Here is a 26900-nt window from a genome sequence, read left to right on the forward strand (position 1 = left end):
GTGAGCAAGGAGAAACAACCATACAAATGCACAGACTAGAGAAGGACTGGTGACAGAAGCTCCACAGCAAAAGATATAGGGATTTTGCTGGATCAGAAACAGAGTATGGCACTACAATACCATGCTGCTATGAAAAGGTAGATATCATATTGGGGTAAATAAAAAGAAAAAAATTCTGAAGATTTGTGTATTCTTTCTACTTGGTACCAAGAAGATTCTCAATTGGAGTAATTAGGTCCAATTTTGAACACTACACTTAAAATTATCTGTTGGGAGTGACAGGTAACTCTAAGGCTTGGAAATGGACAAGATAATCTTTGACAAGTCTTTCTTCCTTACATTCTGCTATTCTATTAAAAAGCTTTGATGCACTAACAAATTAAACATTCAGCAACTCTTAAAATATATATATACCTTCAAAACAGTTTTTGATTTGTCACTTTATTCTCCAAACTTAAATAGCACAGATATAAAAAGGTTTCTTTCTTTTTATCACACCAACATTTTTAACATTCGACATAAATTCTAGTACCTGCTACATAGAGAGCAGAACAGAATGATGTCACAATGGAGTGAAAGGTGGAAGAATGAGAAAACAATTTGTGGAATGCTAAGCCTTCATGACATTCCAGAGTCCTCACTCATTTCCAAAGGGATATGTATGCAGCAGTGCATGGTCATGATCATCCACATTTTTATATCAAAATTTTAAAAATTTTAGTGATAATTTTAATAAAAATATTTAAATATTCTAGCCTAACATAATTACTGGACTATATTTCTGAAATATTAATAACCTGTTGCATGCTAAGTGTTTTAAACCTAAGCATACTCATTGCTTTAACCAACACCAAAACAATTGCTGCATACACACACAGTTGCTTTAAGAAAGAAAATATTTTACGCACTGAATGGCACAAAATCTATTTCTAAACACAAAGGAAAAGGAAATTAAAATGAACATTAATCCAATCTTTATGTCTTTTTCTGAGTTAACAAAAAAACTTGATTAATTCAAATCAAATTGCTAATTAAGTACTACTTTGTAATGCATGTGGTGATGCTTAGAAACTAACATGATTATTAGCAAAATTGCCAGCAGAGCAGAACTTAATTTGGACATGAGGGAAAAATGACTGGGTGAAAAACTAGTTAAATATGTTCTGTTTCTTTGTCCTTCATATAGCTGTGATCCTTAAAAAATACAAAATACAATCAGCTCAAAATCATCTAGAGGTGGAGTATGAAGGTTTATGTCATGGATAAAGTTCAGGAAACTGCGTCAGCTATTTCAGGTTTTGTCAGGTTCTTTAGATTTAGTCATTTACATATAGTTTGAAAACAGCTACACTGCTTTGTTTACTGTTTTCAGCCAACAAATAGTTGAACTGCCTCTGCAGGAGGGATAGGCAGACTTCCTAGCATAGGCTGTAGCCAAGCTGCCTGCAAGAAGAGTAATCAGAGTATGTTTTCTAGCAGCATCAACCTAGTCCAGTAGCACCCCACCTGATTACCTACAGATCTAGCCTGGGAGGGACAGTGTTGACCTGCAGCTAAAAATCCTGTCTAGATGGGAGATGGCTCGTTGTGGTCTATATGCCATCCTCTCCAGCAGGCTGGGTTAGGTAAAGACCAGTTCAAGTGTGAAAAGAGGAAAATGCAGAGAGCAGCCTTGCTAATGGGCATTCTCACGCATTTGAACACTAGGACAAAACACTCAGCTAAGGGTAACTTAAATGAACCAGCTCAGGCCAAGCACTGTTAATGACTTCTGACTCCCTATTAGTCCCAACTAGCATGGCATGGGGAGACACCCCATAGATCAGACCACACTCAGAAAAAAATGTTTGACCTGCTTTTCCCATTATGTAAGCATCATTTTCCCCCATTAATTTGAGTAACTGGGAACTGGATCTGAATAAATGGATTTGCATATATGAATTTAAAAAAGAAATGAGCATTCTAGTGACATTATTGATACAAAAATGAAAACAAGCTTAAATCCCCAAAGAACACAGAGAGGCATAGAGAAAGAATGTGACAGAATATATGTGCCTTATGCACAGATCAGAACTGCAGAAACAGAAAAGGAAGTTATTGTCACCATCCAGGTAGTCTATCATGTCTCCCCATTTTTAATATATTCTCAGAGTAGCAGAAGGTACAAATGGCTCATATTTTGTCATGTATTTTTAGTTGATAGACTCCAATTATAAAACTTGCACTATCTTCTACCACATTCAAAAGACAGGACTGAACTGGATATTCATCATTCTATATTGTTTTATGTGTATGTATATTTTACATTAAAAAATGTGGCAATGAGAGAAAAGTTGAAAACCTTTTAGGATATATGCAGTAAATGAAACGATAATGGATGATGCCCATGTAATGAGACATATGTTTCCAAAGTAGTAAAAGTGACTTATTTTCACTGCTTTCCAAACAGACAAAATACATTTTTCAAATCTATATACTTCAAAAACCAATCAATCATTGTTTGGCTATACACTCATCTCTTTAAAGGCAAATATTAGAAAGAAAATTCATTAGTTAGATGAACTACTGTTTTGAGATTTATACTTGCCTTGGAACACAGAAAACTCAAATTTGCTACTGGTCTGTTTGGTGACCTTACACAAACTACCTTTTTCCTCTCCACCTCTTCCTACCCAAAGCATGAAAATACAACATTCATCACCTTGAAATTAAAGGTGCTACATGAGACAGAATTATTGCCATTATTTTTACTTGTTTGGGTCCTCTGTACCATGTTATGTCAGCAACCTTAACCTTTCAGAACTGAACACACAAATTCTATCAAACACCTGCCACCCCTACATCTGTTTCTATGTTTCATATGTTTCTAACATAAACTGTTCCTATGGAAAACTAGGAAATATAAGAATTTGTGTGGGGAGCTAATGATGATTCTTTTTTACTGGGATTATTTTCAAGCATGGATTTTATGCTTTACTTACCACACAAGGTAACTAACTGTACTTCATCATCTACTGACCTGCCTTTCAATTGCCTATTTACCAGATTTCAAATTAGTTTTAAACTACTTATAAAACAAATTCCATTCTGGCTCCAAAAGATCTCAGTTCTTTAGTTCCATATAGAGGGACAGAGAGTACAGTCCTTATTTCAGAAAATTTCACAACATAACACAACTGGGATGAAAAAGGAGGCCATAAGTACATTTCAGTAGTGAAAGCAAAGTAAAAGCTAGCTGGCTTCTACAAAACATTGAATTACATGGCAGAAACACTGAATTCTCTGACACCATGGGAAAATGACAAATTACTTGGGTGTGGAATCACCAGGGCCTTGACTGAGATGAATTAGGCTGTCTATATTTCACAGAGCTTTTATTTCAGGAGCAACTGCTTGAAATTCTTCCAAGTACTTTTAGTTAGAACATTGCCCTTTTTATTTCAAAAGGTAAACATTTCAGGAATAATTATTATTCTATTAGAAATCCTTCAAGTTTATAAAGTTTTCCTAAATACAAGGAAGAAAGAAACAGCATGGCTCCTTCTAAGCTCTGTAACATGTCTCTGAAATTTGAAAGATCTTAGGCTGATTTATTCTTATTTACAATAATTTGCAAAATTAGCTCTCCCACTTCTCATTACTAAGCCATATTCTCCTCCATTTCTTCACTGTTCTGGATCTTTGTCAGAATCTCTTGTTATTTTAAAATGCATAATAAAATATCAATTGGAGTAGAACTAGAACTGCAGTGCCTCATCCTTGACAAAACTAGCCATTATCACCCAAAATACACAGGAAGGATTTTCCAAGTATTTATACAAAACACAAGTATTCTAACTTCTATGTAAAACTATCAATTCTATCATATTTCACAAATATCTGGGTAGGGCATTCTTCTCTCAAAAACACAATAACTGCATCAAAATCCCAAATCTAGCATCTTTACATCTATAGCACATTTTTTTGCAAATTTCATCACAGTTATGCAGGAGAATGACCATATCAAGATACAAAAAAAAAAAAAAAAAAAAAAAAAAAAAAAAAAATACAACAAGCGTCTAAATCCGTAGTTTAAGAAAATTTAAATGAAAAAAAATGGGAAAAGTTGTTTATAGTGTTTTAAATTACAAATTCTACTCTGTATCTTCCTTACATCCCAATGCCTCTTACATTTTAAAAGGCAGTGTCTTGTTACAGTTTGCTGGAAGGTTTTGGCATTCTTTTTATTGAAAAAAATGGTGTAATATAAATAATGATTTTAGACTGATAGGTCAAAAAAAACCTGAAAAAAATATTAATCACTGATACAAATTATTTATTTTTGGAAGGTGAAGACTAGGATGTATGGGACCTGGTGCTCTAGAAAACCTTTTCCTACACAGAGGTTCTTCATATGAGCTACTAAGCCCTGATAAAAGGAATCTGAGATGCAATATCTAAACAGACAAGACTGGCTGTGTAAATTTTAATTTTATACTGCAATTATCATAACAATTTTCAACGGGCAATTTTGCTATACAAAAACATTGTCCTTGTACTTTTTAAATAAATTCTCTGAGATCATATGTGATATGTAAACTGCTGATGTTCTTCATGAAAGATGCTTAAAACACAGCCTGAAGCAAATGGATGAACTGTAAGAAGTATTTCTGCGAAACTGTATCAGAGAGTTAGCAAACATGAGGAAATGCCTTATCAGCATCACTGGTCTGTATTTTGCAATCTGTAATTAAAAATTTTATTCTTGTAGGTTCCATTTTCCATGTGTCATTGTTTATGAATCATACACAAGATTATCAACTTGTTCCACCCTAATCAAGTGTATATTTTCCTATTCACAAATCACCCACAAGAGTGCCGTAATAATTAAATGTTATCAGATATTATCATAACTGTAAGAACCTCCATAACAATGCCATTTTCCAACACAGAATGACATTGGGTTTTAAGATACTGTCATTTTTCCTGCATAAGAATGTCCAAAAAAAATTAATGAATACCTTGTTAAAAATAAATTAAAGAGCCTGTGCGGAAAAATGTTACAGGAGGATGAGTCTTTTCATTTTGATTTATTTTCTGCTTTGCTGCACCTTATTTTCTCAGATATGGCAAACAATGATAGCAAAAAATAAAGCCTAATACATGTACTTAGGTGTTATAAAATGGAAAGCTGAGGGTGATAGGTTACTGCATTTCAATTTGCCTCCATGAAGTATCGAGAGGGTTTGTCTCCTCTCCTGATCCAGTTTCTTCTCCAACATGAGAAGAGAGGTGGATAAAATATCCAGATTTCATAATCACATCAGATGAGCTGACCTCCACTATGTCTGGATGTGTCCCTGCATCAGGAGTCAAGCAGCTACAGAAAGAACATTCTCTATTTACTTATTTCTAAGAAACTTTTTCCACCATTGAATTCCTGCCCTGGTATTTATGGAGTTATGCCAGCCAGCACTGCTCCCTCATCCTGCCTGGGACAGTTTGTTTCCACACCCCAGCCTTCAGCATCAGGTGGAACAATTATCCTTGTCACTGACCCAAACAGAACTTCTACTGGGAACTGTGGCTTTGCACTCCCAGACACACTGAGGAGTGCCTGGGGCCTTCTCCTGGGATGGGGGAGATGGGGCCTCGTGGGGATTGTGCTCTGTGCCTTGAACACCACTGTAAAGGAGAGGAGCATCCTGTCAGGAGGATGTACAGGAGAATGTCAGGATCTTCACAGAGACAACACTCCCAAAACAATGCAAAAAAAAGGAATACCTAGAGTTCCCTATCAAAGGAGCAGTGGATAAAGGCTCCCAAGAGGACGTAGGTTGAATACTTCTGCCAAGAGAAGGAAGGCTTTTCCTGTAACTACAGAGGAATAATTGCAGAAGAGGTATAGCGACCTAGTCATAACATATTATTTAAGATTAAATCAACAGTAAGAGATAATATTAAAACCAACACCTCCAAAAAATAACAATAACCAAAATAAACTACTTCATGCTTCCCACTGTTAGTAAAATATGTAGAAAATTTTTTGTGTAATGTAAATATTTTAATATTTTCATTAAAATTCATTTCAGAACCTCTGAAACATAACATTAAACAAAAATGTTTACACTAACATTAAACATAAATGTTAGTTCTATTAGCTCCTGTACTCCCCATTGTTGTCCTTTATCCACAAGGTCTTTAAGGAACAGAAACCTTTCTCTCCAATAAAACATACTAGAAAAAACTTTGTTAATAACCTTACACAAACCTTTTTTGTAATGTTCTTTTTAGAGACAAAATTGAATATCTGAATGAGAAAGTATAAGCATTTTTGTGCTAAAGTGGTTTTTTTTTTCAAAAATGGAAAAATCAAGGGAGCCAGCTAAATCTCTAATTCACTCTACACTTTGCCTTGCATGTTACATTTTCTCCAGGATGATATAAACATAGCTAAGAAATCTGTGATGAGTGAGTGTAGGAAGTACAGGCTCATCTTTTCCTCCATTACTTTGTTACCTCTGCTACTGCGCTAAAAGAATTATAAGGTAGCACAAAACATATTTCCATCAGTCAAATAAACAGAAAAAAACTGTGAACATGATCATACAGTGATCTATAAATAACATATTTTAATGGGGTTATTTCCTTGACCACAATCTGCATTTGAAAACTATTCAAAATGCTGGAATTTTATGGGGAAAAAGAACGATGTGTAGGGAATTAAGTACAGCACATATATTGTTAAATGTAAATTTCAGTACTGAATATATGGTTGATAGTGGATAAATAAAAGCCCTGGCTATACTGGTATGAGTTTTCCAGTTGCATGTGTGCACCTATATTGTATATGTTATTATTGGTGTAAGGAGATAGGTCTGTTTTTCTTTAAATCCAAAGATATTTCCTATTCAGAAACAAATTCTGGCAGTTGCTAGAGTCTGAAAACTGGCACATTATCTCTGCTGGAAGCATACAAAACAAAAACATCTTTACAGCAGGATGTCGAAATAAAATGAGTAATTACCTCTTAATGGTAAATGACACTTTTTCAGAGTACAGTCCTTCTGGCACAGGTTCATATACAGCCCCTACTACCTGAAAAAAAAAAAGAAAAAAAAGGTTGTTGAAGAAAAATACTTCAGTATTTATCTGAGGATCCAATATGATAAGTACTGTTCCTTGAAACTATCTGATGAGCATTACATCATCAGCTCTAACTTGCAGAATAACTTAGATGCAGACTGTCTCTTCCAGTCAGGCATCCACATTAGTGTACATACTTAAAGTAGATTAAAGTGCTACAATATTGAACATTTACAAGCAACTTTTGCCATTAGAATAGTAAGACAGCAATTCACACAATGATAAACACTTGTGCTTGTTCACAAGCCACACACATTCAAGCTGAGAGCAGTTCATGTGTCAATAAACTTAAATATAAATTCTCTTGGATCATGAGAACACATGCAGAAATAACTGGGAGGCTGATCTGGCAAATATGAATACCTTAGTTGCCAAGGAGAGCATATTGGCATATTGGTGCTGTAAAATGGTGGGTTCACAGTGGCCAGCTGATAAAGGATGTCTGCAGCCCAAACATCAGCCTTCTCTACATACAGCTCACCCTTTACAACTTCAGGACTAGGAAGAAAGCAATGCAAGCCACAAGTCTTTTATTAATTCACCTAGAAGTAAGTTTATTTCCTAAAAACAAAAATCCCCCTCCCAAAAAAAACCACAGACTAACAAAAAAACCCATACAAAACAATGAACACAATATTTAGTTACTCACTGCAACATCGTTACACACACAGGTACATTCAAAAGGTTGCATATGTCATTTAGCATTCAAATTATTTAAGGGGAAGTATAATGAATAGATTTTCAACTTCTTCTGTACTTCCTCTCACAACACTAGGGGTTTATATTTGTATTTCACATTGTCTTTGGACTTACTGGACACAAATGAACTACAGTATTTAGAACTAGTTTACAATGAAATTTGCATTTCAATAAAACAGACTAGAGAACAGATAAGTATGGCACCTCAACTTATAGATCAGATATCAGAAAGATTTGAATACGACTCCTGTATTTGGAATGATAATGGATATTGTTTTACTATTAATGTAAGTAAATGACCCTGACTCATTTTCATCCTCTTAAAACTACTGTAATGCATTCCTTGTGAGAATGCAACATGGACACTGAGCAGGCAGCCAAATGACAATACAAAAACATTGTAAAGATACATTTAAAGAAAATGGAAGAAGGCAGTAACTTCAGTTTTGATGCAGTACAAAACAGAATTTATTTCCTTCATTTAATTTCCGACAACACTTTATATTAGTATGTGTATTCTGATGTTGGAGTTCAAGCCTTAGCAATAAGTAAATATATCATCACAGAATGTGTTTGGTTTTTTTTTTTCATTCAGAGATATACAAAAATATTTGACTTCTTTCATCTGTAAAATCAACTTGAAAACCAACTTCATTACCTTTCTCCTTAAGTTTAGAATTTGGAACCACTATCTCTTTATAATTATAATACTGTTATCTTTAGTAAAATGCCTTATGTTTGTGCTCAGAGGTACTGTGTAAATTCAATTAATGATGCTAGAAGATATCCTGCTGCTATGTACAAAATGCAGATTTTTAAAATATATGGGATGAGGTTCCTAGACAAAAGATAAGATAAATTATGTTAATTTAACAGAATAGAAAGTCAGAAGAGAGATCACGGTGCAGGGAAGTGAGAGAGACTGACAGCTCATACTCTTCTGATAAAATTGTTCAAGCAAGATACAGATTCTTGGGTCAAACCTAATAAGCAATTTTCTTTGAATCTTGCTGCTGCTGTTACATAACTACAGAGTGGTTATTGAATATTGTGTTAGGATATAATAGCATTTCTGTAATCACACTGTAACCGTAATTCATTAGATATCTTTGTGGAAATTTCCTTTTTGTGTATTAAAAGTGTCCATTAGAGCACACATTAATACTGCAACTTAGACAGATGGTGAGCTCAATAAGGCAAAGCCCCTATCTCAGTAAAGTTCTAAGCATGCTCCCAATCAGAAACAAAAAAAAAAAAATCTGAATTGAATTTTAGTAGTTTGTTTCTAGTGATAATTTTCATGCACAGAGAGATCATGTTAAAAGCTATTGTTTTTAAATTACTAAATTATAGTAAAATACCAAACTGAAATTATTCAAGCCAAATTTATGTAACTATGCAAAAAGCTGTGTAGCAGCCACAGAAAGAATAAGCTGAATACAATTGAGAAACAGAGGCAAACACGACCTGGCATACAGCACCTTGATTCCTGAAGAGCAGGGAAAAATCTTTTCTGATGTCCAGAGCAAACAGCAGCCCACCAGCTGGTAACTTGGAAACATCATACTATGATTTAGAAATCATAGAAAGAATACAGTGCTGACAGGGTTATAGTTTTAGCATGGTTTCACACAAATGCACAGCAGCTGAAAGTTAATGAAGTAATTTGTTCTGTTTATTCATGCTGAAAGATATCTTGTTCTAAATGCTTATCAATTCCTTCTTTTTTAAATCAAAAGGACTTATAGCAGAATAGTATTTGATTTTTTCTTCCAGAACAAATGTCTTAGTCAGAAATCTCAGATACTGAGAATGTTAGCATGACCAATACCTTAAAAAAACACTGTCTCATGCTTCAGTAGTACTTTAACTTACTGAAGTAATATTTATTAAATGTGACCATGAAAGTTTTACAGAGATTATAAAATCCCATACTTATATGATTCTATGGTTTTATGGCTAATTAGTTTTTTAATCTAGATCTTTAAATATTATTTATTTACTTTTCAAGTGATATAGTAAAATCCATCACCATGTTCTACAAGCTTGCCTCACCATCTGCTAGTCAGAAATGTGGGTGGGGTACAGTAGTTGTTGACTAGCAAAACAGTTCTGCAGTAAAGTTGTATGTTTTGGATCCACACTGATGAGGGATGCCAAGCAGAGAAAGTACCCAGTTCTTGTTCCTGTACACTGCCACCCACACACAGGAGGGTGGTGGGAGTACATATGGTTTGCCTAATTCAGATGACAACTGTGTATAAACTGTCACTGTCTGGTCAAGACCAGAAAGAATATGTGGAACCAGTCTCACTCACAAACACTGAGAATTTTAGGCTGCAGCATTAGTATGACTTTTTTTTTTAATTTGTAAAGGCAGTACTCATCCTTTAACTTTTAGCTTAAGATAACTCAATTGGCTGAAACCAGACAGCAGTACTAATTAAATTTTTAGCAAACAGATGTCTACATCATAAAATGCATTCAAAACAGAATACAAAAAGGGAGAGCCCCTAAGAGATTATAAAGATTTTAATTTCCATTGCTCCAAGGGCTGAGCTTACTGCCACTAAGCAGCAGTACTGATGCTATTAGCCACTACTACAAGTGCCAGCATTTAAATCTTGCAGCTAATGTATTCAAGATAATAACTCATGTTTTCATCTAAGTTTGCAAATCACTGGTGATTTCCATCTTACTTATTCAAGCTGAAAAAGGTTACTCCAGCATCACTATGTTAGCTGTAAGAAAGTCCTTCAATAAACAAATGTCCATAGCAAATGCAAGGCTAAATTATTTTCAATTAAAGACATAGAATTATATCCACAGAATAACCAAATAATCCAAATTCTCATCATTTTTTAACAGACAATTTTATAATTGTTTCTTAGAAAGGTCACTCTTGCTCAACATACTAGCTCTGCTTTTATTCTTAATAACTGAATTCTCTATGCCCATGGTCTCAAAATGAGCCATTGCTTAATCCAAATAGTTGGTTTTCCTTCTGAACTTCTTTTTACAAAATTAAGCAGGTATTTTAAATACAGAAGAGGTTTCTCATACTACCTCACATTTATAATTAAGTTTATTTTAAAAAAAAACAGTAATAACCAAATCTTGTCAGTACCATGCTACTTGTAAAACATCAAGCACATAACCAAATCACCTCTACATGGCCTTCAAGTTAATTCAGCAATCAAGCTTTCACTTATAATTTTGCTTACTGATGTTAGTTTACTGTTGTTTTTCTTTAAGAACACTTTTATCAGAGATATAAACAGACTGTACTTAAGTCTGCTACATTTGCAGACATACCACAGTGCTACATGAAAGATGACTATCCTCACTAGATTAGCTCATGTTCATGTTAGTTATGAGTGGACAGAAGTTCCAAAGTTAAGAAAGAAGTCCTACATTTGGAGATGGAGGAAAAGAGGAGATAAAGGAACAATGTTTTCAAAACAGCATAAATTTTCTAGAGCCTCTGAAGCTTCTAAAGAATGTTATCAATACTTTCAGGCTGACTTTACATGGGACACAACCAGCAGAGATTTCCCAAGCTGCACAGAACTTTAATAAGGCCCTCATGATTTATTTTGGTGCAGTGTTCACTGGTGCTTCCAACAGGTGTAAGAACACACTGGTATATGGCATCCTGCAGCAGTAGTTTCAAATCAGACTTGGTTTCAACTAGACAGTTAGGAATTCATGAAAATAGCAGTGATTCTTCAAGACTGACTCCCAGAGAAGGTGATGGTTATAATGAAAGGCTAAACAGAATCATCTGCCAGTGCCAAGGATTTTAGTAGTGCCAGTTATTGTTTTTAGTCTTTCACATAACTTCAATTAATTACTTAAACTTCGATGGAGATTCCAGCAGGAGATATTAGCTATACAAACACTCATGCCTAGATACCATAACTATTTCAATAAACAATCCAAGCTGAAAATAGCTGAAAACTAGCTAAGTATCTAATTTCTTATCCCATTCTTCCTAAGGATAGTGATTTTTTTTCCCACTATTGGAGACAGGACAGTAGGAGAGATAACAGACAAGCTTGCCATACACTGATCAGTGGGTTGGTTTCTTTAAACTTTGGTCCCAAATGCTATAAGAGTCTCTGCAGCTTCTTTTAACTTTGGGTAAGTTGTTATCTTTCTTAAAATACCTATATAATAACATTCCCTTGCAATGGATAACCTTACTACTTGCTGGCAAGACACAGCAAAGCAAAGCAGAGAAAGGGAGTTTCACAATCTTAGTGCCTATGACTGCCACAATTCACTATAAAAATTAAACTGCTGTTCCCTGGCCCAAATAAATAGGGATTTATCCGGTAGTGTCTTGAAAATCTTCAGAGATAAAAGACTTCACAACCTCTCACTTCTATATTTGACTGTTACAATGAAGGAAAAAATCTACATATATCAAGTTAGAATCTCTTCTGTTTCAATTAATGTCTATTTTCTCAGAAAAGTTCCAAGACCACGAATTTCAGTGCAAAGAATGAGAAAATGTTTGTATTTGGACACCAGTTCTAGGTCTCTACAAACACATCTTCATTTTATCAAACTACTGCAGGATAATTTGTGTTTGGAGACCACTGTGAAAAAACCTTACATTTACTCTACAATCAGTTCTCAGTCACAGAAAGAGGAGGGAAGAATTCAAGGGGAGAAAAAAAAAATAAAAGAAGCACCAGCATAATCCCAAAATAAAAAATAGAAAAGCAATTGCTGCATATCACAATTTTTCTCTGGATAGTTTGCTGCAAGCTACAGATACACATTCATTATCATAGCTTCATAATTACCTCTAAAACCAATGGAAGAAGAAACAGGAGCCACAAAACTGGCAGTTTAAATAAAGAGGTCCTGTGAATATTGCTGAAAGCTATTTGCATTTCTCACCCACATAAAGAATTCAACATAAGCCTTTTGGGGATATTCTGTCTATCCCTTGAGTGATGAAGCAGGAACAGGATTTTCAATCACTAGTTAAAATTTTACCTTCACAGTTTTCTATTTTGAAATGGAAAAAGTATGGCCAAGTAAGTCTATAAAAATTTATTATGTTGTCATCTAACTTGCTACCATTTTTCTCCATACAAATTATGTTAAATATTTTTTGGGGGGAAAAAAAATACAAGTAATTTCTTATTCACAAAAGACAATTTTTCAGACATCCTAAACTTCTACTGACACTTAGGGAAAAATTCATCACTTATTCAGCAGTTCCACCAAGATTTAAAATGTACAGGGGTAGGGAAGAAATTTACTACCTTCAGATGGCAATTTTCCAGTGCGATAAATGCCTATGCCACCAGGTGGGGAATGTAATTTTAAAATGGGTGAAGTCAGCTAAGAGAGGCCACTTTCATGTGTATAACTGCTCTCTCATCAGTGTCATCTCAACAGTTTCTTTTCCTAGTCCAACCATTGCCTGCCTTTGCCCAGAAAGCTCTACCATATTCATATATTTTCATCTAAAGAGAGGCAAAACCAGTGCAAAGTCAGTGACAGACTAATAACTGTAGGATACAGCAGACTGCATAATGCCTGCTTTATGTTTTTAATAATATTTTCAAAAAGAACCCACCCTGCTTTGATATGGAAGGACACTTTTCCCTGCGAATATTTGTAAATTGTGTAGTCTGCCTCAATCTCAAATGTTAATAATTGAGAAATATGCAAAAACAAGATCCCAGTAAGAACTCACTAACTTACTGCTTCCTTTCAACACAATTCAGTGCCTGTTTGAAATAGTTGAGAAATTTCATAATTTACTTTCTTGGGCTTTTTATTTTACACTTTTGAAAATAAAGATATGGACATCCAGTTAACATTCAGCAACAGACTTGTACTTATTTGAATTTACAAACCTTCAAGCTTTTATGTGTGCCAACTTTATACAATATTGCTTAGCGATGCCAAACATATTAACTTTGAGAAATAACTTATGGTCTCTAGCATTGTAATAAGACATTGTTCTAGAACACATGAAAAACTGCAACCAACTTACTTCTAATTCACCCTTGTCACATATGAATATAAATCAAATGACATTTTTTAAAGGTTTATTCTTTTATTCTTTACTCCTACTGCTTTGTTAAACAAAAACAAAGAAACAAATACCTTCTTCATACTTAAATCATTAAATACCCAAGGCAAAAGCATGTTCAGAGTGCAAGGTCCTCTTCCCAATTCCTAAGTGCAAAGAGGCACTTGTAACTGGTTTTTTCCCCCCACCAAAAACTTAGAGCACATGTGAACCTGTGAAGACAACAACAGCCTCACATGGGGTAACTTGTTTAGGCTCTATATTCAAAAGATATGGAAAGCCAAGATGGTATCTTGCTTCTGCTGTTCCCAGTCACTCTCTTCCACCAGGGTTTGCTCTCCTGCACAAGCACAAGTTCTTCTACAGCTGCTTTATGCATTAAAGACGTGAAATATTTTTAAACCAGCTCAGATCTCTAATCTAGTTCATTATATGTTTACACAAATGCTTGTGTTTGCCTTGGAGTGTGGCTGGTTTAGGATGGATGGTTGTTGTTGGATTTTCTGAATAATTTCATTGACAAAGTTTATATCACAGCCTCAAAAACAACAGGTACTGGCAGAAGTTTGGGCGACCTTTTCTATGGAAGAGAGATACTAAAGAGAACTGCCAAAAAAAAAGCTTTAGAAACATAAAATCGGCTTTCACTGAAACACAACTTTCAGTTTTACCCTTAGCTCATAATGCTCAGCTGAAACCCTATTTTACCTTAACTAAGAAAAAATAGGTCAATCAAAATATAACTATACAAGAAAATGCATAAAAACTTCAGCATACCTATTACTAGTTCCTCTTTCTGGACATAAAGCCTATATAAAAAGCTGCTGAAAAGAGCAGAAGAATATTATTGTCAGGACTTGTTTTCATACTCAGAAGACCAGCAAGTTATATTCAATTACTGCACATTCTCCCATCTTTGAACTCTGTACCTTTTCTTCAAGAGTGTACATCTCCAGCAGATAGACCGGGTTTTTGTGGCATCTTTATATTTTCACTGCTTTTACACATTTGAACTTTTAGTGCTAAAGAAAACAAACACTAAATCTCATCCCTTTCTGAATTTCATAGAGTAATGCAGCTCATTGCACAAGTTTCTTAAAAACTATCTTTAAAATTGAAGGATATATTTCACAGATGTTCCCTGATTATGCTTCCCAAAGGAGAGCCATATCCAAATGTTCCCATGTTTGAACACATGGAAAACGACATCCTTTAAGAATTCCCAGTTATGGCAATTGCATACTTGATAGGACACATTGGTTTAAGTATCAGTGGCAGGTAGAACAAAAAAAGAATTCTCATGATGTAAAATTTCATAGTTAAAAGCATGGGAGACATCAAGGTGGCAACTTCCTGAATATCCGGTTATTCCAGAAACAGTGCTGCTAATCCAATCTATGCTAAATTTTGTAATGTGGAAAAACAAACTAAACAAAAAAAACCAAGACAAAACAAACAAACAAACAAACAAACCCCACAAAAAAACCAAAAAAAACACAAAACCAAACATCAGTCTGTTTTACACACTCTAAACTGAACTAATTTCTCTACAACTATGTACATTCTCATTGATCTTTTCATATATGTGTGTGTGTATGTCCTTGTGCGTCTCAGTATATAAGTACATGCGCACACACATATATATATGTGTGTGTGTGTGTATACATATATACACAGTACTACTGCTCAAAGATGTGTTTTGGATCTCTAGAATTTTTCAGACAGAATGTTTCATTTCAGAAACAACGTAGTTAGGGAGCACTTAGAGGGTAAAGTACTACTGAGTTACACTGGCTATAAAAATTAGGAGAACTCTTAACATAATGCAAGGGCCCAGGTCTCAACATTTGAGTATCTACTACAAGTAGACCATAAATACTAGAATTTCATGAGCTCTGATGTGCATTTACCTCCAGCTCAAGCAGTTCTATACACTTTTTAAAAAGTTACACAATGTGCAGGTTTTGGCTGATGTCGATTTAACTTTCTTCACAGGGGCTGGAATGGAGCTGTTTTGGGTTTGTGCTGAGCACAGTCACGGTAAATAAATATAGAGATGTGTTTGCTATTGCTGAGCAGGGCTTACACAGAGCCAAGGCCTCTTCTGCTTTTTGAACTGCCAAGGAAATTGGGAGTGCATGGGAGGCTGGAAAGAGACAGAATGGGACAGGTGATTCAAACTGACCAAAGGGGTATTCCAGACAATATGACATCATGCTTAATATATACAGGAGGGTGGGGTGGGGAAGCCATTCGTAATGATGACATTCTTTCTTCAGTTGTCTTACTGTTACCAAAGAATGTCACAAAGTATCACCTTTCACACTGCAATAAAAATACACTTATCTAATTAAAATGTGCACAACTGTTTCAACTTTTTTATGCTTCTGAATTTTCAAGATTATTATATGTATATTTGAGTTAGTTATAAGAACAAATTAAAGTACCATTCATTTGTAGTTTAGTGTTCCAGTATTACATACAGAACTTCTGAGAGGCTTAAAACAGAAAAACACAATAAAGTTCTAATTTACATCTATTATTCCTTCATAAACATCATCTAACAAAGTCTAAAACTACAAGAAGTATAAACCACATTCTGAAACTTAGAAAAGATAAAATTTCCCTTTGATGTGAAAAGTTATTTGTATTATCAAAACCAAGTATCACTGCACAGTCCACACATATGATGTTATACATTTATATAAAAATATCTAGCAAATTGCCAAGCTGTCAGTTTTAAAAGAAATGCTGTAGACAAATTGTATCTGTAAACTGTGGCAAAGTGCTATCCATACACATAAAAACCTGAACCACTCATATTCTAAAAAGGTACCCCTGACATGCATCTGTCAGATTCTTCTAAGAAGAGTTTCCTTTCAACTAGAGATGTTTTTCAGTGAATTAATATCCAAATTTCCTGTAAAATACTTAAGGAAGTGCCTTAAGACTGTAACTGTATAAACAGCTCAAGAAAATATTTTTTTTTTCCTTTTATCTATGGAACAGAAATCTGAACAGTTAAAAAATGGTAAAGGATTTTGCTTACTGAGATATATTCCTTTTGGAGTGAACTCCATTCAGTGCCTTTATCAGGCCTAAAAGCTGAATAACCAAGTTTATCAAGAAATTGCATGAATATTTACATTTTAGAGGGAGACATGGAAAAGTAAACATCTGCAAAAAGACCGCACAACCAGTAGTAAATCCTATTCTACAAGTGATTTCAAAGAAGGTGTCAACTTCACCTAACTTTAAACTCCTCTAAGAGATTTATGCTAAGATCCCTCTGTAGCAAATGAAGAGAGACAAACACATCAGGTGGTTGATTCATCTCATCAACTAAACATAACTGCTTAAGGTAGATGGGATGATGTTCATTATTGAAATGCCTATTTTTTTCCATTAGTTTCAGTAATCATCTAGATACTTGACTTGAATAAGATGCCCAGCTTTTAAATTGCTACATATAAGCAAGATTAATACCAGCCACGTAAAGTCTTCTTTCTGACAGTAACTTGTGTCTCACAGTAAGGTATGATTTAGATGACTTTGTAAGTATTTGGATTTGCTGGAAACTAATATACAAGATAATTAACTAATAACAACTTTTCTGTCTAGCAATCACATTCGCATCTGGCAATCACAGTATGGATTAAATGGAAAAAGAAAAACAACGAGAAAAAAAGCAGAGAGATGAAAATTTTACCTGAATAAGTTGGTGACTTCATTGTTTTCTTTTGCATAAAATTTAAAATTCTCAAATCTAAATAAAGTCTGTTGATCCAGATGCCCCCAAAAACTATGAAAGTCAATAGATGAAATAAGGACGCAGGCTCATAACATAATAATCTATACATATTATATCACATTTTTTATTCAAATGTATTGCTTCCTAGCTCACTTAGAAGTATCAGCTAAAAAAGTAAAGTTACGTGGGAAACTGAACAAAGACTAAAGAGAAGGAAGGAAGATATTTGAGACACCAACTCATTCTGTTCAGCTCACTACCAAACCACAGCAATGGGCACCCTTGAGAAACAGACCAGAAGCAAAACAGGACAAGAAAACTAAATGGAACTGTCACATGATCCTGTGATGAGAAAAACATTTCATTGCAGAGTCTTCTTCTCCACATTCTCTCTAAAAATCCTTTCAGGAATAAGCAAAGCTTTTATCAATTCTTCTTGAGATAGGAAGGAGAAAGATAATCAACATACATATTAATTTATAAATAATAATCAACAAAACCTACCAACAAATTATATTTACATGTCCCTCATCTCCCAATTTAATAACTTGGCATCTTGCTCTGCATAAAAATACACACTTGTCTGCAAGTGGGATCACATAGTTATTACCACTGTACTATCTCTCTAGTCATAAAATAATTTACCCCTGCTTGTGTAGATTAAATTGTGGAGAACCTAGAGATATACTGGGCAGTAGCCCAGGAAAACAGCTCTCTTCAGCAGAATAGATAGCAAATGCAGCTATATCGTCTGTCTGAAATCACAGGGTACTTAAATTCAGACTCCTTCAGTTGGAATAGACAGAACAAACTAAGTCAAAAGACTAAGTTCGAACAATCCTTGACAGAGGTTTGAAATCTTGCTTCTATGAAAGAGCAAGAAACCAAACAAAGGCCACACCAGGAACTAAATCCCAAGACCCAAATTAAAAGAGCAAACAGCTTTAACTGACTGTCAAAGAAATGGTAAAACAGCAAACAGGCTCTACAGGAAACATCCAAGACAGCAAGATGACACTTAATGGCACAAGAAATTCACACAGTACGCTATATACTGAGAAGCAAAGTAAAGCGGAACAAGAAATAGCAAGATTTAGAAATAGTAAAGATTTGCCAAGACACTAATACAACTAACATCTAGAATATAGAAAAGAATGGGAAAGGCAGAAATAAACCCACCTGAAGTATTCCAAGTCCTGCAGTTCAGATGTCAAAAGAACATAGTTTATCTAAATGTAGCTCATTTAACATTACTTAAAATAAAAATGAAAGAATTCTATCAAACAAATGCCAGTAACATTGGACAAAAAGACATTACAAGATGATAAATTAGTTTGATGAAATGCCTGATCTAATTCTAATAAAAGTATTCATTCATTATCATTATTGTCTCTTTCTGAGAGATAATAACATAATAATTATTATGGATTAAAATAACTGCTGCACAACTTCTGTAAGTTCTACAAAAATAACTATTTCCAAGAAGCATATTGTCGATTCATAATGTATTGTGGTAGTAGAACAGTTTTGGGATTTTTCCTCAAGATAGTGCTTGAAAATCACCATGGAGTCTATAAAATTATCACATGCTACACCCCACCCCTCAGCATTAAAGTTGCTGGATCAGCACCACTCATGTGATCCAAAAGAAGTACAGAAAACTGTTTTCAGACTCACTTTCATAAGAAAATAACTTGTGCTATGACTTTAAGCTACTTACAAGCCTTTGTGAATATAACTCTACTCAGGATAGGAAAAATACATAACATGGACTAGTCCATGCTACTTACAAAGTGGCCAGCTTTCTTTTAGCCCCAAGACTTATTTTTTCTCCTTTCTCTCCTGTCTAGTATTAAGTTATCTCTTATGATGACAATTGTATAATGGTCACTGAAACATTTTTCCAGAGAGGGAAAAAAATTAAGTATGTATGGAAATGCATATGGAAATACAACACACTCCCTCATCTTATATTTCCCAACACAAAAATGCTTTAAATAAGTGAAAATATTATGTCACCACAATAAGCAAATGTCATGCAGCTACTGCAGGTCTCTACATGAGAAATCATACCAGAATATTGATTTATGCAATGCTCTCACAAGATATGGTTATAAACAGAAGCAGTGACCAGTACTTGAAAATAAACCTGGTTAACATAACACAGTATACAGACAGAGTGTGTAGTCCATAAACAGAAATGAAGATGAAGGAATATTTTCTCCTCCATAGCAGAGAAGACGAGGGACACAAGTAAAATAGTATCTCCAATTACCACTGAAATGGGAGTTTCCTCAAAATACCACAGCAAGAAAATTCCTCAGCATTAGCACAAGAAGCTAAATAAATAACTTTATTCTGTGCATCATTTTTCTAACATTTGAAAACAATTTTGTTTCAGAAAGATCAAGTTAGCTCATCAACTAATGCAGAACTTTCTTTCCTGCCTCTTAATGATACCTGAGGGATCTACTCATAGTTTCTCAACAACTTTTAAAGATCGGCCAAGTTCTCAAGGAATTATGATGGGATTCTCTATTCCATGAAATCTCAAAATGCAGAAGAAAACAATTTATGCCTTTCTAAGATGAAAATGCTCTCTCATATCTCTTTTTGGTTTGGTTTTGGATTTTTTTTGTGCATCAGTAGGTAGGCAGCACTAATTTTTCATGTCTTAATAGCCTTTAACATCTACTTAAATCATACAAGAAAAACCCCACTAGAAAGTCTAGTCCAAGCACTGATTAAGTCTATAGGCTCTGATTTCTCCTTCAAGACTTATGCCAAGATACTCTGTCAGTTCACCCTGCTCCTTGTGAACAGGCTTCCATTTCAAAAAGCCCACTGTCACACACAGTACTAACCAGGCACCTTGAAGGTGGCCTCCAGTGAGTGCTGCTGTTTGCAAAGCCTTTTTAGCATTCTTAAATTATTACAACATTGGGAAGACTAATATCTTAGCCTGTCATTTTAAATACTACTCAAGCATATATTTTAAACACAGACATCTGTACTTTATCTGTGTTTTCTTTTCTGACTGTAGACAGACAAGGATCACTGCTTCCATGATTTTGCCTGTGGAGTAGAACTGACAAGTAATGTCCCAAAAGACCACTTACTTGAGAAACCGCAACTTGTAAGGGACATTTTATCCTCAATCCTACATCCAAATAAAGAGGTAGATAAAGAGGTAGAAAAAGACCTGCCAAAGTTCTAGGTCAGATATGAACTTCCATGTACAAAGACAGGGTATGAAAATAATAATAAATACAGTATAAGCAAAAATTGTATTTAAAGAAGACTTTAAATCTACAGAACACTACTCTCAAACAAAAATTTCCTACAAAATATTAAAACCCCAAAAGATACCAGTGAAAGCAAAACAGGCTTCTAACAGAGGAAAAAGAAGAAATAAATGTAGATGAGAAAAGAAAAATTAGAATTCAGTGAGCCTGAGAGCCACAGCAGCATGGTTTTGACACCTCTGACACCACTATTTTTAAGCTGATGTTTAAAAGAGTGGAATAACTTCTCATCAACAACTTCTCTGTCCAGTTATAAGTGAACAAAACAAATTGACTATTTCAGAGAAGCTGAAAAAGATGGCACATATCTAGTTACACCAAACTCTCACTCACTTTATATACCCAGGCTATCACTCTCAGATCCAATGCCACCCAGAGATTGTGCTGTGCATCAGGAATATTTGGATAACTAATTAAAGCAGTCTTGCAATCACCTTACCTTTGCTCACTAAGAACTATAAACATTAGTCTTCCAATGTATGTGACTTAAATATTAAACATATTACAAGGTTTCCCTCTAGAAGACATTTTAGGATTTAGGGATTTCTAGGGATTAGGTGTCAGTCATTATCATTCTGGCACTAGGAATTCACAAGCAACAATTTTAAAACTGGCAAAATTAATTATGTTCAACTGCCAAATGCCTGAGTTCTTGACTCACTCTTAATTCAAAGGAGCAATCTGTAACTCCCCTGATGGCTTGGAACCTTTAATTACTTATCACAGCCTGCAGGCCAAGCATTCTTACAGCTATAAGGCCATCACAGGTGTGGTGGTAATTGATACTGTTTACATACACCATTTTACAATTTAAAAACACATTTCTTTATCTATAAGGATATTCTACATGTAGATGAATAAGTTATTACACTACTGCAGTTAGTTCATTTTTGCACCAACTTAACTCATGGTAACCACCATGTGTTAAGAAGAGACAACATCAGAACAGGCAGGCAAGCAGCTGTTGTAGGATAGCTTGTCACTTGCACCTTGTTTCTTACTCATTGCAACTTCCCTATCTGTTCCAAGAGTAACCATGAAGATGGAAGTCACTGGACTAAAAGTTCCGTGCAGGAGAACTTACCATGAGTACAGGATGCTTGCCACTGCTGGCACAAGTTTTCAGTTTTCTTACTTTGGCTTTGCAAGCCCAAAGTCAGCTACAATAATTAAAATAAAAAAAGACAAAAGGATTCACATCTCAATAGCCACCTTCTCTGCTTGACAATCAGTCACAACAGCTGAAAAGCTGAGGGAGAGTGGAAGGGAGGTTTGGGATTTTTTTTTTTTTTAATCTTTTGAATTTCACAGGACAATATTATATTTTTATCTTCACATTCACTAGCAACTTATACTTGAATCAGGTCTATCTGCTTTAAAAATACTATAAGCACATTTCTAATGGTTTTTCTAAACTAAATGACCAGTTTCAAGCTTCCATTAATATATTTCAACAAACTGTACAACAATGCTATGTATCTAATAAGAAGTGATCTCATACTAATCTCTAATAATCTAAATTTATGGTAATTGTTTTTCTTTCCTTGAAATTATGACAGTTGGGAAGGCTGGACTTTCCAAGAAATCTCATTTCAAAGGAGCATGGGATGGGGGCATTTAATAACTTGATAGTTGACGCTCAAAGATGGAATTTGTTGAGAAATAATGGTGAATCTTAGCCTTACCTTGTGAAAAAAGCTGTAGGTTTAGATGATCATGTAATTATGTTAACATAAGTACCTTGTGCAATTATCAGGTAGTCTTTCACAAAACGTCACACACAGTTTTTAGAGATTATATTTTTAAATAAAGTTCCATGCAAATAGTTCAAGTTTGTTTTTTCTAATTCAATACTCTACTACTGCCTCCACACAACAATGCAGCTAAGATACACCACACTTAATGTAAGATACATTAAGTCCCAGCACAAAGAGCAGAAAACATTACTGTACTTGATAAATCCTGTTAATAATTTTTGTACTGCAATACTACTTCAGAAGAAGAAGATTTGTGTTGTAAATAATATTGTTTAAAATATTCTAAGACTTCTGTTCTACTTGGACAGAGCCCACAGCATGCCTATTCCAATTGCTTTCACTGTGACTCAGTTCATAAAAAATTTATTTCAAAAGGTTACTACTCATCAAAAGAAGCTGCAGATCAGAAGAAATACAGGTAAGAAAAATTAGTTTCTGTTGGCTCTTGCTCAGTGCAAGCCTTCAGGGTCTAAAAAGGAGCAGTTCTTGAATTCAGAAAGGGCCTTGGATAAGAAAGTCAAATCTAGACACTCAAGCCACAGATCATTTTTCTTTGAACAAAATGTCCAAAGAAGGACTAGCTGTGCAGTGCTTGGAAAATGTAAGTAGAAAGAATGCTGAATTAACAGGATAACCAAGAAGCCTCCCTTTTCCCTGAAGGTAGACCTCAGCCAGTTCAGTCCAAGAAATATTAATTCCCAAAGGACCAGAGGTTTCTGCAGTGTTGATACTTTCCTGAATTAATTGGGGAAAATCATTCTAATTTCCTTCCTTTGGAATTCTTCAAATAATGTTTGACAAAGGAAGAGTATTGAGACATTACAACAATCAATAAATTCAGTTTCTGTTGCCTGAAAGATTTAGTAAAGGAAAGAAGAGAGCTGAACATCTCAGTTCTGGAAATAGTAGTTTATGTTAATACAACATGAATGATTATCTGGAGGAAAAAAAAGAAAGCAAGGGAAAAATCAGGCAGATGGAGTAAATATATTCCCTTCCATATAAGCTCAGGTCTCAGAAATGGAGGGATAAAACCCTTTCACTGGCAATTACTTTTCTAAATTCGGCTAAATTCCATTGACACCAGCAAGAAACTTTTACATACTCCTACAACTGGTGCTGCCAGAGATAAGGATTGTAAAGCCCAAGACAATCAGATTTACATTAAACATAAACTTTTTTCTTAGCTTTTTCAAGCCTGTAATAGAGATTCAAATGAAAAAGAGCTGCCATCTGTTGAACTGCATTCAGACTAGTGACATTGCTTCTTTTAATTTATTTAAGCATCTGTCTTCAAAAATAAATTGGTTAACAACTCTTAATACTCCATGATTATTTGGTATGTGATGCCAAAAATTGCTACAATAACTAACAAACAAAATAATTTCTGAGGGCTGTGACAGGCCTGTCTCTTATCTTCATTAAATTAAGATATGACCAAATAGGAAGGTGACCCTTATTAATTAGTTTATTAGGCTTTTTTTAATTTGTTAACAAACAGCCAAACAACCATACAAGACAATCCTCAAACAGGAAGAAAAATTAAAACAATATGATGCAGTCGTAATCCTTTAGATTCTGATCACCCTCCTTCACTTTCTTCACTTTGTTTACACTATGTTTAGAGTTGCAGAATAAGTGATAATTATTAAGCAAGGTGGTTTCAAAGAAGATTAACAATCTGAAGAGGGCGTGAAGGAAAAGCAGAACTACGAAAATAGGAATAGGCTGACTTGGCTAGTATCTTAACCTGCTACTGAATGGTCTCTGTAGCTTTCATGATAGTCAAATTACAGAAACTTTCTAGATCTTAACAGTCTCTTCAAATGAGCATTTTAGATTCCAGGTTTTTTACCATTATTAAGAGAATTTTTACCATCATTAAGAGAATCTGGATTTTAATTTGCTGCTTCATTTCCCAAAATTCTCACCTAAATTTAACTTTTGCAGTATAAACAAGAAAAAAATTATCCAGATACATCTTAACAATGACTTCAAATTTTCAAGTTTGTTGTCTTAATTTATATCTGACCCCTATTTGAAAATGCTATTAATTTCTTCTAAAATCAAAGACCAAAAGCACAGCAAAAAAAATAATATTAAAAGACTATCATACTCACCTCATATATGAACTTCAGACCTGCTCACATCAGATTTTCATTGTGTACCCACTGAATGGTTTCTTCTTCTATCCTGAAGAGTTCAAGATGAAAGAAAAACCCTTTGCCTCTCATCAGCAAGTTTGCAATTGTAATCAAGCAGGTTTGTTAGCAACTTACTGAGTTACAGTGATTTGGAGTATAAAATTAGGACTTTAATTTTATTTTTTATATAAAAACATATGCTAAAATCAAGATAATTTGCAATTTAATCAACAATTCTGCATACTTGTTCTACTTTTCCCCATCAATAGAATGTGAACAAAATTAACTTCACCTCATTCCCAAATAAATCTTTTAGCTATTCTATCATTCTCCTTCCTGTGTGCTTTTATTAATGCTTTGCAAACAATCTACTGCTAGTTTTGTGAAGCTTGTAACTTCTGCACTAAGAACCTAAGCACTGATCCACATCTAGAACTGAGATTTGTGGAGAGATGTGATCATGCCATTAATCCACCAATGATTTCAAGAATGTTTGATTTACAATGTGAATATAAAAAAGTAGAAGATTCCACTCAGCCTATTAGGAAAATAACTTTAAAAATAAAGCACTACAAGGACTTCCTTGAACCTCAGTGTGAAGGGTAGCAATTATGATTATGAATATTAGTTAAATGAGCCATGTAGTCTGCTAAGAAAAATAGCACTGATTCAAGTGAATCTGAGCAGTGACTAACACACAACAGACACTGGTTATATCTGCTTTATCTCGTGGCCACTGCTTCTCTGGGCATGGAATGAAATCCAGAGCCAACAGGTGTTTTGTACAACACACTCAACAAACAAATATTTTGAATTACAAAACTAACAGCTAGCTTTCTTCCAGCACCCAGAAACATTTTGAACTTTCCAAGTCACATTCAATTAACCTTTCAGACACTCCATGGCTGCCTGCTATGATTAGAAGTTTATTCAACCAGTGTGTTGTCTCAAAACTAGCATTCTGCTGATATAAAAACCTAGGTTCAGACCCATACAGATCCTTCTAGCTGCTATTTTATCATGTGTATTAAACAGAACATGCTTCCTAAAAGAGAGTATGGTACTCTTCACAGTGCTCCTTGATACCAGCTCTGAAAGGTATCCAAGTGATTCCACACAGCCCTCCAACCATCAAGGTCTGAACCTTGCTGCAACTAAATGACACTGAGGAAAAGTGATGATCTACAGTGTCTTCTGTTTTGTCCTACAAACAGATGCAGCTATGGAGCTCTAGACAGAAATACACTGTGCTAGAAACAAAATACAGCTGCAGTAAAATATAGCTGCAATAAAAGCAGATACACATTTTCAATTTAGAACTGTAACTTCTCAATGTCTTGTATAAAAAGGCTGGGCAGATTAAAAGGAAATCCACAGATAATACTGGTTCAATGAATCTCTAAAACCTTATAACAAAATAACTTTCATCCAGGCTGTACCTAAAATTCCAGCTTTTTCTGTGTGTGTCTGAACAACACATCAGACTTTCAATCTGACCAGAGGTGTACAGTTTTGATAGAAAAGAACACTTTTCTATCAATTTAGAATGAGATGTTTTACAAAATTGCATGTTGGCATGATTTAATATTTATATGTTCATAGCATTGGTGGCTCAATTAGTTATGATTAAATGCTGTGGCAGCATAAGAGATGGTAGTTATGGACCCCTTCCTATGGAATTTATGTCAAAAATTAAACAGAATATTAGTAGGGTGGGCAGTTCTACAGACTACAAAACCATGCCATACTTAAAGTTCTCTACTGTCAAAAACAGCCTGGCTGGGATCAGATTGCAAATGTCTGTTTACATTTGCAACAACACACAGCTTTAAAGAGCCTGAAATAGATTAGGATAATTTAAGTTTAATTGACATGTGTAAAAGATGTCCTGGGAAATACAAAACAAGTTATACAATATTCACATTAGAATGAAGCACCTCCTGGGCTTAGAACTTTCATTTGTGTCTTGCATAAGTTTAAAAAACAAAACAAAAAATAAAGATCTGAATAAATAAAGTATCTAACCACACTCATTACTTAAGAAAAAAAAAGCACAAT

At 34.6% G+C, this 26900-nt stretch overlaps 1 protein-coding gene across 1 annotated transcript in view; it reads right to left on the minus strand.

Annotated features, from left to right (window-relative positions):
- The window catches only part of NEK10 (NIMA related kinase 10), a 65074-nt gene that overhangs the window by 24042 nt on the left and 14132 nt on the right, over positions 1-26900 (minus strand). Inside the window, 7 exon segments of the mRNA XM_033519228.1 lie at positions 5189-5221; positions 5223-5289; positions 5291-5359; positions 7007-7077; positions 7489-7512; positions 7515-7623; positions 22026-22101. Coding sequence (XP_033375119.1) covers positions 5189-5221; positions 5223-5289; positions 5291-5359; positions 7007-7077; positions 7489-7512; positions 7515-7623; positions 22026-22101 — 449 coding nt within the window.

The sequence above is a fragment of the Parus major genome, chromosome 2 (genome assembly GCF_001522545.3).
Source record: "Parus major isolate Abel chromosome 2, Parus_major1.1, whole genome shotgun sequence".
Taxonomy (NCBI): Eukaryota; Metazoa; Chordata; class Aves; order Passeriformes; family Paridae; genus Parus; species Parus major.